The sequence below is a fragment of the Ambystoma mexicanum genome, chromosome 11, assembly GCF_040938575.1.
Source record: "Ambystoma mexicanum isolate Mex_15411 chromosome 11, UKY_AmexF1_1, whole genome shotgun sequence".
In the NCBI taxonomy this organism is placed as follows: Eukaryota; Metazoa; Chordata; class Amphibia; order Caudata; family Ambystomatidae; genus Ambystoma; species Ambystoma mexicanum.
The window spans coordinates 1,002,927,786-1,002,943,640 of NC_090934.1; the positions used below are offsets into that span (position 1 = coordinate 1,002,927,786).

Here is a 15,855-nt window from a genome sequence, read left to right on the forward strand (position 1 = left end):
CATTTAAATCCCTGTAGAGCTGTTGGGAGTGTTAGTCCAAAACCAGTTGCGTGTTTAGAGAATACATTTCTCGAACCTGCATTTTTGTGGCCCAAAGGCAGACTGGACAGTTGCCATTAGTGAATACAAACGCAACTTTACTATTGTACAATATGCAAGCATATAAATACCAAAGTTCGAGTGCACTGTGCTCAACCATGATTCTGCTATATAGTAAAGAGGGAGCTCACGCACCCAGAGTGCTAATACTGTAGGTGCACAGACATCAGAGTTGCAAAATCCAGGCATCGGTTAAGACTTCCACTACGGTGCAAACCAGAGCTTGTCTAGCCTCCGATTGATCGATCAACTGTTTGGTATATTCAATTGATAAGCATCTTATTCTAAGTCATAAAATCAATTGCCAGCACATGTTTGTAAAACACCATGTCCTGCAATGCCCTTGTAACAAAGTTTTAACCCAAATAGGTTTGCTGAGCGGTACAACTTGGGTCTTGAAAGGATTGGGATCTAAAACATGGAAATGTTACCATAATGCTGTGCTATCCGCCCAAGCACTACTTAACAGGTTTTTGTTAGCACATACAAGTTGCCTCGACTGCGTAAAGAATCTCTGAAAGTTCTCGAACTGCTTGCTCAGACACTGGTGCCACAGTTAAATTCAACTGATTACAAAAGCATTAGAAATGTCTGAAATATATCAAACTGTATAATAGTTTGTCTTCTGTGGTCCGATTTCTTTTAATTCATAATTCTGGTCCAGAGAAAACACCCTAATATTGTCTATGCCAAAGCATTTCATACAAAAGTCCATCATTGGGGCATGCGTTTACACTGACACTGTTCTCTTCAAATCTGAACCACTCTACTTCCTCCTGAAAGGTAAGGTGTATATGCTCAATAACATTAAAAAAAGGTATGCCATTAACACATGCAAAGTGTCAGACATGTGTGCTGTCCACCAAAGTACTAATTATCAGGTTTTTGTTAGCATGTACCGATTATCTTGGAGGCATGGGCAGGTCGATTAGACTGCCACAGTATTTGCAGTTTATCATTTCATCAAATAAATTACTAAGTGATCATTCACTATGTGACCATTTACTTTGTGGGGGTAAAATATATTGGTTTATGTAGAGGGGTGTGAGTGAGTAAGGGGGTGGTGGGATGGTGTAGGGCTACGCCTTCCATTAAAATATTTGTAACTGTTTATTGCGAGGCCACCCTCCACATGGGGAGTTCCTTCCCTACTGTAAGGAACTCATGGTGACAACAGTAAAGACTCACAAGGGATCCCAGTTCAAAACTGCTCTTTGATGTACTTGACCATCTGGGTGTCTCCTATACGAATTACGCTGACGACGCCCAGATACTCATTCCCATCACTGGAGACTACTTGGCTGACACTAAGGCCCTGAACGAGGTCTACCTGGTCATCCAAGCCTGGATGGCACAACACCAGTTATGCCTCAACAATGACGAGACTGAGCTCCTCATCTTGGGCACTACGCAACGTCTTAGTAAACGTGAGCCGTCCTACCAATCATTTATCATTGATGGCAACACCATCCAAGTTTCGAAAGACACCAAAACGCTAGGCGTCTACCTTGACGCCACCCTATCCCGACAAACTAATGCAGTCAGATCGGCCTAAGCATACACCTGCAAACTCATTGCAGCTTGCAGGCCATTTCTGATGACCCCAAATACGGTCACATTTGCCAGAACTCTCATCATGGCCAAAATTGACTACGGGAGCGCCCTCTACTTAGGAACTAGCCAAGAGAACGTGAACAAACTGCAAATCACCCAGAATAACGCCGTCAGAGCGGCCTTAGACATCCCGTGAAACCACCACATCTCGGAATCTAGATCCAACCTACACTGGCTATCTGTCAAACAGAGAATTTAATTGAAAGCCTTAGGTCTTACCCACAAATGCCTAGCCAACCAAGCCCCCCCATACCTCTGCAGCCGGCTATCCCGCCATGCGCCTACCCGCCCTCAAAGAACTGCCCAGACCCACTGTCTTACCATCCCCAGGTTCAAACTACAAAAAGCGGGTGGATCTAGCGTCCCCGTCCTAGCTTCCAGACTCTGGAATGCTCTCCTCCTTACCATCAGATCTGAGGAAAGTTTTAGTGCCTTTAAATCCAAAACGAAAACCTGGCTCTTCAACCAGCCTTGAAACCCGGACCTCTTTGCTCCTGGGAACCTGTCCCAGGAATACACCTGCCCTAACCTCCACGTTATACATACGTAAATATGTATATTACTGTATGTCTTGTATACTTGCACTGTCTTAAAAGTTGAATATATGTATGCATATGTAACCATGTCTAAAGTTGCGCCTGGATGCCTCTGGGCCGGAAGGTGCACGTTACAAATAAAATAAATACAAAGGGTGTTTATTAAACTGAGTGAAGGATGGACAAATGCCTAACCTAAATCTAAGATGGGAGCAAGCGTCGATCATGAAATGAAAAATAAGGCAGTCCTTGTGGCGTCTTGCAAAAGTAAAAAGTCTATACAAAAAAAAATATTTCTAATTCCTTACAACTAATTACAGAAAGTGTGGGGGATAGGGTATTCAAATAAAGAAGACAGTGTTCAACTAATAAGTCGGAATGGGATTGCCTTGAGGTCTCCCTTCCCCACATTTTTGGCATGGGACAAGTTGGCACTTTGGAGCACAACACATGCTCAAGCCTTCCCAGCACAAGCTAACCGTTCCAGATCAGCTATCCGGTTCTTCGATGGTTCTCTTTTCAAAAAAAGTCTCTCGCCTTTGAGGCATGATGCTCAACAAACACAACGTTCTGTTCTACACTTTGGGTTATTGCTTCACCTCTGGGTCCCCCCTCTTCTGGGCGCAGACCCTTCAAATTGTATTCAACAAATTCACAAAACAATTATTTTCTCAGTGAACTTTGGGTGATGGCTTTCCACCCCTGGATCTCCCCCGGCCGGGCTTGGATCCCAAGTGACAAGACACTGCCCTTCCCCTTGTCTTGCAGTACTTCTTGCTTTCGCAAATCTTAATGTCTTTTTTATATGGGTTTTCAGGCTTTGTCCCTCGTTGTCTGCTTCCCTCTGCTGGGTTCACTCTTGCTGACTGTTGAACAATTTATCACAGGACTTTAGACTTCGCCCCTTCTCATTAGCATCCCTCTGCCGGGTTCACTCTTGCTAATCTTTACGAAATACAGTTCATGTACTAATTTTCACCATGCAGGATGCACTTCCCTTAGCTTCCAAAATCATCTGTCGGTCAAAGACTTTCGACGGTACATAAGATTTTATAAGACCCCTGTATGACCACTTTGACCTTTCTTCGCCTCTTCCCAAGGCCTTCTGGTTATGGTAGTCATTACCGTGGGGTAATCGCCCAGTGTTTGAGTGAGCACCCACGTGGTGCTGCACTCCTCTGTTGCTGGTTTTTCCCCACCTTTGTTACTAGTGTTGCTTGCTTTTCAAAGTTCAGTTTAGCCCTTGGCTACTTTTTGTTCAACACAGTTCCGCTTCTTAGCGACACAACCCTCGACTCACCGGCTGTGATTAACCGCTTGGCTTTCTTCCTCCTTGGAGTCAAGGTTGGTACCACAGAGACCAGCGTCTCGCCCAAGCTTGGTAATACGCAGAGGAGGGTCTTGTTCACATCTGCTGCAACACACGTTGGCTATTGTTGGCAGACTTATCATTCCCATTGTAGAGGTTCCACAGGCCTTGATCGGAAAGGGCAAGGTCGACTGTCCTTGTCACTAGGTCTGCGCCATCTATCTCCTCTTGAACTGCCGTGCTGACATAGCTCTTACGTCGTGCAGGCTGCCTAACTTGTATTGTGCTCTTGTGCTCCACCTTTTATCCCTGTGGGGAATGGAAAGGGCCGTCAAGTGTGTGTGGTTCTGGTCCATTGCCTGACTTTACCTGACCCTGGTATGGGGACACGTCATTTAATCGGCTCTGGTGTCAGTCCGTTGTCTCATTTGGTGCAAAAGTGTTCATGTGGAAAAGGGGAGGGGGCAGTGTTTTGGAATATCCAACGTGGTAGGATATGGAAAAGGTGTTGAAAGTAGGGGAATACCACATCTCGCCAGTCGGTATCTGTCCCCAAGGAGCCCTCATCCAGGTGATCCTCCCTCACTGGTCTACCACCCCAGGAACTGGATCCAATAGCGATGGCCGTGTCCTGGCCACCTAGATGACAGATCCCTGGGGACTAGCCAGGGAGACACCCGCGGGTTTCTCACACTCCCCACACAAGGAGTCATGCAACAAACTGTTTAATGGATTCTTTTCTTCAGCCCTACTTCAGATGCATATCATGCCCCTTGGATCTCTCCCCCTGAGCTACCAATCAGCCAAGAACCAGGCTGGCTGGTGTACAGGAAATATATTTGTATTTATTAAAAGTAAAATAAATCACACAGAACTACACTTGTCACCTTTTATGGCTCACCATTAACTTCTTGTTACTCAAATCAAATTACACAATAGTTTCCACAGATTTCACTTCAAATAAAAATAAACTGATCAATAACCAAAATAAATATAAATGTAGGGCTGTGCAATTTAGATTTTCCTGCAAGCTTAAAAGGCTAGCAGCAGGGTTTCAAGATTGGTAAGTACATATGGCAATTATGATTTCACCCACAGTTTAGGTTTAAAATAAACCTAAGGTGATTTAGCAGTTTTTGTCCGAACCCCACGCTCCCCCCCCCCCTCCCCCTCCCCCCCCCCTCCTTCGTCTGTGTTGGAAGTCTGACCGAAAAATTGGAAAGATTTCAGAAATTTTGAATGTTCAGCCTCCCACTTATAGGCCAGAGTTGTGGAAAAGATTGGACTGATCTAAGAAAAAAGACACACCTCAACAGCCCCATTTGTTATGTCACTTTTTGACAAACTACTTATGTGACACAACCTCCATAATTTTACTAATGACTGCCATTATATACATTTTCTGATTCAGCTAATCATGGGGAATTAACTAAAACAGCCAGGTCTGCACCATGTTGCACGGCTATGTGGACATTTTCGGCAGTTTCTGTAAAAAGCATAAATTATGAATATGCAATTTATTACCGATATTCCTTATTTTATCCTTCACCGGTTCACCAACTCTTACATTCGGGACATTATCAGATCTGCCAGGAACCTAGTTTAACTGGCCATTACAGTTCCCCCAACCGTAGGTGCATGAATTATGTCTCCAAAAGCACCTGGAAATTACATTAAAAACACAAATAAAAAAGTACATGAAGAAAATCCACCTTATGGTTGCTGGGGGGGAAAAGGCTTGAGTTATGATGGTCCTTTTTAAAACTAATTGTAAATCTGTATGTTCAGCAAATGGGAAATCTGCTTCATCCGTCTCCCTGGGCCAGCCTGTGATCAGAGTCTCTTTGAAGTTGGTTGTTTGCTCTTTGAAGTTGTAGCCCCCCCATTTTCACACATTTTGGTCATGCTCCAGCCAAGAGGAACTGTCCTATCAATGCCAGCAAGTCTGGAGAACACTGAGTTTTCCATATCTTCAGCAGGACACACTTTATTGCAGTTGCAATTAGACGGGGGCTGTAACATCTAGACTTGCAGTGGGGGATTTATTTGTGAAGTTGGCCCACCCACAAGCCAAAAAGGTTTGCCTCAGGCCGACAAACTGTCAATGGAAAACAAAGTGGGCTTTTCTTTTCAAATGTCTGCTGATATTTTGTATGCAAAGCAGAATTTACATAACTTTTTGTCAACACGCACCATGTCTTTTTCCCTGACATTTTTCCTGTTAGTGGTATATCTTTCACATTTAAACTGCAAATATACATGTTGAGCCGTTTTTGGGTTTAGTTTTTAAAAATCCTACTTTTCATGTGAAGGGGACTTCAGTTTGGGGCCTTTGAATGCACTCCACCTAAACAAAACAAATTAAATAACCACATAGTAATTTATTTTTATGAAACCACATAGAACTGTATTGGTGATCCCATATGAAGTGGCATTCTACAATATACTGACTGCTACTAGTTTTTATTGGGCACAAGGCTGCTGTAAAAGGGCCTTGGACTGGCCCGAGAGGGACAAGAGGCTTGATGGATGCTTTTAAACTGGGTGTTGGAGCTGCCCCACTGGACAAATGTATCGTCCTGAGCTGCTGGAGTTTAAACCTGCTACGACTTGCATAATGATACAATGTTCCTGATTCACAAATATATGCATTGTAGCCACACTCTATGAAAGCGATTAAACTAAGGGTGTGCTAGGTAGGAGGTGCTTATGGTAATAGTGCTGGGGAAGAGTCGGGCACACTCCACAGCAACCTCTGGAAGACCAGTAGGACTAAACTGCAACTGTATTAAATTAGCCCTTCATCTTGCTCAGACAAGGCTCCTTGCTATCCACACTAGTCAACATCTACATTAATCAAGCTCATCAAGACATTGCCTAACATGCTACAATTACGCATTTGATGCCCAAATCTATGGCAAAAAAGCGAGCCCCACGCCAACCTACTGTCTCAAATCTACCAATGGATAAATACTTAAAATTAACCTGGACAAAACGTAAAAATCATGCTTTCAGCCAACAACCACCAAAACGTTGAGTGGCACAAAACTTGGAACCCCACATGAACCATCCAAAGTAGTCAAACCTTGGAATCTTTTTGGACAACCACCAAATACTAGAACCACAAGTCAACGCAATAAATAAGAAAGGCATCTTCAATTTGCAGAGTATCAAAATATACTACCCTTCCTTCCCTCACAAAACACTTGCCATCATCTCCCTCATGCCCAGTATAGACTACGCCAACAGCATATACCTTGGAATGCCGGAATAACTGCAGTTTAAACTGCAACAAATACAGAATGCAGATGCCAGACTTCTCCTCAAACTCTCCAGAAGAGACCACATCTCACTAACGCTAAGGATGCTACATTGGCTTCCAGTCATAAAAAGAACCTCTTTCAAAACAATATGCATGACACACAAAGCATACCACGGCCAGGAAGCAGAATTCATACAAAAGTAAATCACTACAAGCCAGCAAGAACACTCAGATCCAGCGACGACATCTGCCTAAAACTGAAATTCTACACAAGGAAAAAGATCAGCCTTATCTTGCATGACTGTACAACTCCAGCTCATAGGATAAACACTACGGAGGACCATCTAAAATTCAGGAAACTTCTAAAGACCTGGCTCATCAGCGCCGAAGGGGATAAACTCCTGAACAGCATCCACTTACCACAGAGCTGCTGTTTAAAATAAAAAAGCACAAACATGTGTTGGCATTTTCTGCATCAAGCTAAAGTACGTAGCAAGAACAGTGTCTGAGCTCTTCCCTCTGACAGTGAGAAGAAGGCATTGCTGTCATATACTTCAATCCATTCTACTGTCTTTGTGCTTTTCAAAACCTCTGCTTCTCCCATGTCCTACTACTGACTCCCCCTGCCAAAATTCTAGCATATTTCAAAGCCTCATTATGAATCTCCCGACTAACGTAGGATAGTCCAAAAAGGCTTAGAGATTTTGACAAGCCATTTATGTCTGGCAAGCCTCACATGGAACTGCCAGTGCCCCAACGCCATATTTCAGTGTCAGCAGCCTGTTGGGAGGAGCAGCTCAGTGGGTCAATAACCCTGCTGCAGAGATTGTGTAACCTGTTAGTTCAAATACTGTTAATGGGTGAGTTAATGAGTCTGCATCAGAGATATGCATTTAAGGTACAGGTAACATTCAATTGTAACACAGATGGCTTAACCTTCGACTTGTCAAAAGAACTACTAAATGTTGGATGATTCAGAACCCACACTTCTTCCGGGTTGCTCTATTTGTAATGGCTCAGAACACAAATCAGGGTGGCTATACCTGTGATGGCTCAGAAGAAGCACATCCCATCAGGACTGCTATACTAGTAATGGCACAGAACAGACGCATCTCAGCTGGGCTGCTATACTTGTAGTGGCTCAGAGCTCACATCTCGTATGTGCTATTGTACTTGTCCTGGCATACAGTGTTGGTAAAGCATCTGCATTCAAGCAAGTGCTGCATCTAGTCAGACAAACCTCTAACTCGATAAGTCCCAGCCTAATAGCCAAAAGGTCTGCACACATCTAAAAAAGAGCACCCAATGGTAAAGCTGCACTAGATTTCTAAATAGAAAAGGCATTTTCAGCTGTTTGGTTATTGGTGCTATGTTAAAAGACAAATCGAAAAACAGGAGTAAGAGCAACTCTGAACCTAAGCAACACAGAACAACAAAGGTGTGGCAGGGAGGGTGTGCGAAGGGACAGAGAACATACTATACAATCCAAAACAGGAATTGGAGCAACAGGGAGAGGGAGCCATGAGCTACATGATAGGGCAACAAAGAAAGTGGGAAGGGAAACTGTTAATGATAGGACAAACGTTCAATATGAGTGAGGGATAGAAGCAGAGCAAAAGAGACACTTGGGAGACAGTAAAATAAAACGCAGATCAACAGGTGGGGAGAGATGGAAATAGAAAAGCAGGACTAGAGAAAGGCAGGTCAATAACATAAGGGACCGTGCAAGGAAGATCATCGAAAGGAGTAGCAACCACAACCGAGAAAATGAAAAACCAGATATAGCCAGAGTAATGACATGAGGGAGGAAGTATCAACTGCTGCAACAAAATATAGGAGGGGAAAAAGCAAAGTAGAATGCAGAGATGGGAAAGGCAGAGTGATAGAAAAACAGACCGCAAAATGTGCCCTCAACACTGAAGGGTAAAAGGCAGAGCGTCAAAGTGAGACGGGGGGGGCGGGAAACAAAGTAGCAATGGGAAGGGGAGATGGAGCAAAAACATGGGAGTGGCTGTCAAGCAGCTAGTACCAGGCAGCAACTGTAGGCTGGAGAGGCAGAGAAGTGATGCTTGTAGAGTGAGGGACTTGATTTAAGAATCGCCCAATGTAACTACCTGGCATCTGTAGTAACTCTTAACAGAGTTTGTGCCCAAGTATCATGAAGCTGAAGCTGGGTAGTATGCATCTAAAAGGTTCTTGTGTGGGACAAATGTTTTACACAGGTGCAATACATTATTTAGAACCACTTTGAAAAAATTAAGTGACAAAACAGCTGTATTTCAAACAGTTTCAATTGTATGCCCAAATTGGATAGTTGTCACACTTTTTACTCTAGCGAAGGTGGAAAATCCTCCAGTGCGCCAAGGGACCATGCAAGTGGTGACACTGCGCTGTATAATACCATTCACATTTCAAGGGTTTTATTTTTCTTACAAGAAAGAAAATGCCTACCTATCCATATTGCTATGAGGGAGGTCCCTACCTTTCTAGTCTGACCACTATAGAAAACCAACCTAAATCGTCGGAGCTCTGTGCTGCTGGCCTATAGTGCTGTCAAAAAGTAGCAACAAAGAAAAAATCCTCTTGTTCTTAGAAAAAAACGTTCATAGATATTCTTCGACTCGAATGCTTTTCTCACCAGTTTTCACACCACTCAAGAGTTTCAGTAGTTTTTGAAAAACATTTATTTTTTTATTTTTTATAGTTCCTCTTCATTTTGGGGTTGTTGCTCTTTCCCGCTCTCTCATGAAGTTAACAAGTCTAGATCAACATCTGATTTTTATATTTTTGATCCCTTTTTATTTGAATTGTTCATTGTGTTTGCAGGGGTGCTCCAGACCCAGGACTTTTGAACTTCAGACTTTTTGGCCTCTGCCACTCTATAGTCTGTGTTTTTGGGCTCGTGTACTTCTCCCACCTCCACGAGTTGGTTACCTTGTTCCCCATGGTGCCCTGCTACCTGTCATAGCGTCGGGCCCACTCTTCGGGAATGGCGTCATCTTGTGGAAGCTTTGGTGCGCTTGCTGCGTTGTACACGCTCTCTCGCCTACATGTAAGCTTTCAATGCATATAGCCTCCACCACCCTGCATGGTATAGAGGATTCGTTACACCTTGGTCTGGTCAAGACACCCAGCTCACCACAACCTTGGAGCACCTTCTCTGCATGTCATTTCTCTGGAGTCTTTTGCTGTTCCTTCTCCTGCGCCAAGCTACTGCTGGCTCAGAGGTACTGTGTGGCTCTGCCCCTCCATGTTTTACACCTCTGTGCAGTATGCTCTTTTCCCTTTTTCTAAGTTCCTTGTGGTTGTATGTATGTCATCACACAAAAAAGGGGTGTTCCTCTTCGGCTGGAGTTCAGGTGGGAACCAGCATTACCTGAAGTCAAAGAGATTAACGAATGTCACCATCTGGTGAATCCAAAACAGGGTTAAGTCTTTCAGAGCCCCATGTAGGCTGGTGACGCTGGGCAGGGAGTTCCTTGTAGGAATGCGAGTCCTTGTCCCCAAGAGGGGAGTCACTGTAGCTTGCTCAGCATGATTTAAAGTGCCATCCATTTCTACAGCACATCATCAGTGGACACTGATTGCATCACATCTATGTGATTAGAATAGTCTCCATTTCGCTAGCCTCAGCCCGGATGGGTATTTCAGGGTGTCTGTTAATACTATAGATACATATGATGCAGTAATTTGGTGTAGGCTGTTCAATCCTGGAAACGTTTTCTTACTTCACCATCATGGATCACTCGGTTGCATCCTTTGCAAGAGTCCAAGAAGGTATGGCACTTGGGAGTAACGAGATTCCCTCTGCTGACACTTTCCCTACCCCCACAGAACCCTGTGTCTCCCCTCTTCTACCTATACTCGACCTACTCTTGGGTCTCGCTTCTGTCAATTGGCCTAGCAACTCCAGATTGAGTCTGGGTTGCTAGGAAGGGTATCTTTTTAAAAAGATAACTTGTGAATAAAACTCCACAAACCTAAGCCATGCCATTACCACATCTAGTCAATCACACAGCCATGCATGTACTAATGCTTGTACCCCGCTATTGGTGTGCTAGGAACTGCCCTCACCAAAAATTGTCTTTACCTTTTTTCCTGATCAACATGGTATGGTTAAACCACCACCCCCACCCCACCCTCGCTGTTTTCTGGTATATGGCCAAATTCACCACTAGGCTAACAATCATTGGTCCTGTAAGACCACTACAATGGTGATTGGTGTTGTATTAAAAAAAAGAAGCTTATTGGCATAACATAAGTACATTATTGGTGTTGTGGAAACAGCAAAATGAAAATATTTTAGGTGAGCATGCTGACCTATTGGGGGCACCAGTGTCACAAGTGTGGGTTACATTCGCAATGATGACCTAGTTTATATGCCAGCATAGGGAAAATGTTCTTAAGCAGCAACAATGACCTATTGGGGGGAGGGGGCATCATGAACATGTTTTCCGTTATTGCGTATATTTTTATTGTCATGAAAATGTGTTATAATTTACTCCTGTAAATAACTGGTGACCTAGCATCTGTTGTATTTGTTCCTGTGCTCCTTCACTATGGATGGTATGTTTTATGGCAATTTGCCCAATTTTATGCAAGAAAATTTGCTGTTAAACTGCACCATTTCAGCTGCTTATTTAAAAAAACTTCATTGGGAGGCCCCTTCAGCAAAATCTCTAAGGTTGATTCGGGCTCCCTCACTAAACTTTAGGATGCAAAGATTTGTGGGTAGTAATTATGCCCCTCTACTGAGAAATGTCACCAGATGGCACATGTCAATCTGTTCTTCAGAGTCTGCTTGACGTCTGCTGTGGGCAAATTGTGAGACTGTTCTAGTGTGTATGGTACCCTAAAAGGCACGAGCACTTTACAGTGAAGAGAAAAGGCAACAGTGGTAGAAAGGTCATACATGTGGCTAACAAGTAACATGGATCATATTTGCACACATTTTATGGGACATGTTCAGCTAAAACCTTGATCCGATTTACTAGACTAATTTGCTGATCTTAAATCGAACTTGAGTTTGCTAGAAGATGATATTCCTCTTAGGTGGAATAGCTGAACGGGCAGTAACTGATGTGCGTCGGAAAAGGGCAGCATGCTAACATACATATGCATGTAGTTTGGCATCAATATTGAAAAAGTACTGGGGATGGGGAACTGGATGTTGTGCTTTTAGGAACAACCATATGGTTGCTCAGGAGTGGCACAGCTAAAAAGCATTGCTGCAAAGTAGAATGAAATAGGCTCAAAAGTCGCCAATGGCAGCAAGGTTGTGTTATAGATACCGAGAAAACCGTTCAGGGTGGAATAGAAGAAGCACGCTTGTCTTGCAGTTAAACAAGATTTAGTAGTGTGCCATGAGAAGTCATGAAAGCCCAAACATTAGGATGGGAGGAGACTGTGTCAAAGAGAAGAGCCTGCAAGTAGTGGGAATGTCGAAGAAGGGTAGCCTGGCACTATCACAGTGATGTTGGACAATTGAGCAAGGTAGTTACTCTGGTATCCTTGTCCTAGGCACCCTCGTTTTACCAGTGTCTGTCAATAGGAGTGACCTATGCACATAATCCTAGTTGATCTACAAGGGAGCAAAAAACATTAGCAAGAGGGGCTCACAGAAATGCTATGTATTTGGTATTCCCTAGCTACTTCGCATCATGTAAAGGACCCTATGGATTTAGAGTACTGTTTTAATTTGGTAAGTAACCTTTACTGAGCCTTTTCTAATGACACCCTTGTAACAGGCCCTGTTATGATCTCTGTGCCCACATATGATGGCAAGTCCCTGCTTTCCACTCAAGTCCTTTGATGTCAAGTTTACACTGTTCTTGCTTGAGTTTTCTCATACCTTTTTGTTTTTCTCCTCTTCTCCACAGAATGAGGATGTGCGACCTCATATCAGAGACAGGTTTCGCTTGCATGACTTGTTACCCCAGGACTAAACATGAGACCTTGTCAGATCGCTGGAGGGGTTTAGGGAAGAAGATGCCAGACTGTGCAGAACTTTCAAAAACACAGCAAAAATCCCATTCCCATTACTGTTGAAACTTTTGCATTTTTGTACCCCTTCTTAGCTTTTCTTATCTTTGGTGCCCAACCATAATCAAGACATGCAAAGATAAACTTGCCGATCTGTTGCCGATTCCTTGCCGTAAGGTGGGTTCTTGAAACCAGGAAGTCTTCAGAAATGGCCATGCATACAGCTCCGAGGAGGACATCTGTGTTTGCAGAGGGATGCCCCTCGTCCCCACAGTGTGACCTGCTCTGATGCAGGCCTTTTATGAGATAGCAGGGTGGAAATGGACTTGCTCTCCCCCCTGCTTGGTGCTCCTGAGTGGGTTTGTAGCCACTTTTCTGTTACCTTTTTAGAATTCGATTTCAACAGGAATGGCCAGTAAATGTTTTTAATTTTCCTGTTCAGGTTTATAACCTTTTTACCTTTTTGACCTGTATTAGGATAGGATTTCGTTATGCATTCCTTTAGTCGAAAAGCTTCATAGAATATTCTGGAACTAGCCAAATTTTATTATTTTTTTATCGTATTTGAATGGCCATTTTTCTCCTGCTTAATCTGCCTGCAAACTGTATATTTGTTTAAAAGAAAAAAATTCTAGATTTAGCCCATGTAAGTTCCATTTAGAAGAAAACCTGCATTTATATTTTGTACCTGTAATATTCTACTGTAGTCAACCTTTTAAAAGCAATCAAATCAAGAAACCGGGTATATACCAGAACTTCAATGTATTAAACAAATGGGCAACTGTTCCCTTTGACAGCCCAGAAACTGGTCCTCCACAACGTCTGTACATGAAAGGTACCTCGAGTGGTCCTGGCCAAACTCCTACAGAGGCCATTAATCATCTTTGGAATATTATGCATTTCGCTGCCCCATTGCCTTTTTCTATTTTTTGAAAGGCCGTATTCAACACAGCAGGGGTCAATATTTAAACCTTGCGGAAAGGCGCAAGAGTAAAGGAGGGAGGTAAGTGTTTACTTTCGTTTTTTTGTTGTTGCACTGGTTGGTCGGAAGCAGCTCCTATGCCACGTTTGCCGTTATTTCTGTCGAATTGTAGAAGTGGCTTGTCTGCCTGCGTGGTGGTGCACACTCCCATACCTAGCAGTTCTGTCTGCTGATCGGCTGCCATTGTGATTTTCCTAATGCTCCAGGGAAAGAGTGATAAAGGCCTGGCGTGTTGGCAATTGTAAGAGGTTGGCACTTTTTATATCTAAACTCTTTCCCGTTGATAGGGGAAGAATTCTAAATGGGGTTGTGGGGAGGGGGGCCTTTTTTGAAGGGTGTAATTGCTCAACGTTTGCTCTGCCTCTTGACTGCATTGATGCGCCACACACAGGCTCTGGATCAGTTGTCATGGAAAGTACGTTTATGGAAAGGCACTTTTTTCTAAAGAGGTTAGATATTTTGTAAGTTTGTTAAGAAAGTACAGTATTGGCATTTAAAGGTGGACGAACGAGCGTATGTGAGTTAACTTTCTTAAATGTATAGTATCTGTTCACTTGTACACCTATTGTATAAATTCACACAGCTTCATTTTTCAAAGGAGCCCTTAAAATAAGGAGAAATCTTTTTAGAAGAAATTAATTTTTTGTAATTTTTTGATTTAAAAGAAAAAGGCACGAGTTACTGTCAACTTTTCTCAGTGTATTAATGAAGATTTTAACTATTCATCTGGTTGAGTGTTTTCTTATGCTATCTGTTTGTGTGTAGCACATAGTATATACATGTTTTTTAAATAAGGCAACACTCTCCCCAATGAACAAAAGGACAGTTCTAGCATGTAGAGCAAGTCTGTTTTGTGAAATCCTTGTTTTAAAGAGGGAAAAAAAAATAAGTTAATTGTCATCATGGCGAATTTTCTTCAGAAAACAAGTGTTCGCAATATGCATTTCTGATTTTTGTATTTAAAGGGTATTTTGCTTGAAGGATAAACTATACAGACAGATTCCTTTTAATGCAGATCCTTCGAACTGTATTTATCTTTAGGGTCCTGGTCATCTTTTCACTGTGTCTTCTGTCTTTCAAAATAAACTGTACATAATGTTATCTTTTTATACATGCTTTTGCGCAAACATTTAATCCATTATCTAATTTCCCTATTTATTTCCCTGGTTTCCATGATAAAAAAAATATTGATATTTCTTGTTTTAAAAAGGAATATAAGCATTGTGGTGCCTGTTAATATACCATTTTATGTAGGTTGTGGCTTCATGAATATTGCTTGCATAACATTTCCAAAAGTCTTTTTTAATGCTATGTTAAGGTCTGACTAGTCAGATGTATTTGACCAGAGGTTTTGCCCCATGCTTGGACACGTCCCCGCTCCAGCAAACAAACCACACCATTCGGTCTGCTTCTTGTGCTACTATTGTGTCCTGATCAAACCTAGCTCAAACTTTTCATGCCTGGCAGCTTTCATTGTCGGACTACAAAATGATTCATAAGACATTCACCCATTTGGTCTGCCACCGGGAACGGAAACCTTGATGCAGTGGAAGCTAAATGTCAAGCACACAATTCCGCCATGCTTCATTTTTATAAAGAAATGTTTTCATCCTCCTCCTTTAATCTTGTCTGACAGTCTCTGCCTTGTTTCCATGCTTCACCACGAGGTTGGGGACCTCTGCTGCATGATTACTTTTTTTAGAAAACCACAATATACCCATGATAAGGCAATTCCATCTGTTTGGGATTCCTCTGTCTACCGATTCTTACCACCACACAAAGTAAGGACACTAGTTTAAGTGGGAACAATTTTAAATCCCTCCACCCAACAATATTTGAAAACCTGTATTTCCAACTGCTGGTCAGAATGTTATTGTGAACTTGGGCTCATGGACAGTGATGCAATAATGTTGTTTTTTTTTTTTTTGCGCCTTGAAACCACATTTTGGTAGCATCCGCCACCAATGTGGAAAAACGATCATGCCTAGCAGTTCTACAGCTTTTTGACCTACTTACAAAGATGTGTTGCTGTCGGACGGAAAAGTCGGCTTTTTGTTTTCTGACTTAATTT

At 42.7% G+C, this 15,855-nt stretch overlaps 1 protein-coding gene across 2 annotated transcripts in view; it reads left to right on the top strand.

Annotated features, from left to right (window-relative positions):
- The window catches only part of CTDSPL2 (CTD small phosphatase like 2), an 896,843-nt gene extending 881,950 nt beyond the window's left edge, over window positions 1-14,893 (top strand). For both annotated transcript variants that reach the window (XM_069624195.1, XM_069624196.1), the window contains one exon: window positions 12,700-14,893. In XM_069624195.1, coding sequence (XP_069480296.1) covers window positions 12,700-12,765 — 66 coding nt within the window. In that variant the 3' untranslated portion in view covers window positions 12,766-14,893. The remainder of the gene's footprint in view (window positions 1-12,699) is intronic.
- Window positions 14,894-15,855: the final 962 nt, after the last annotated feature.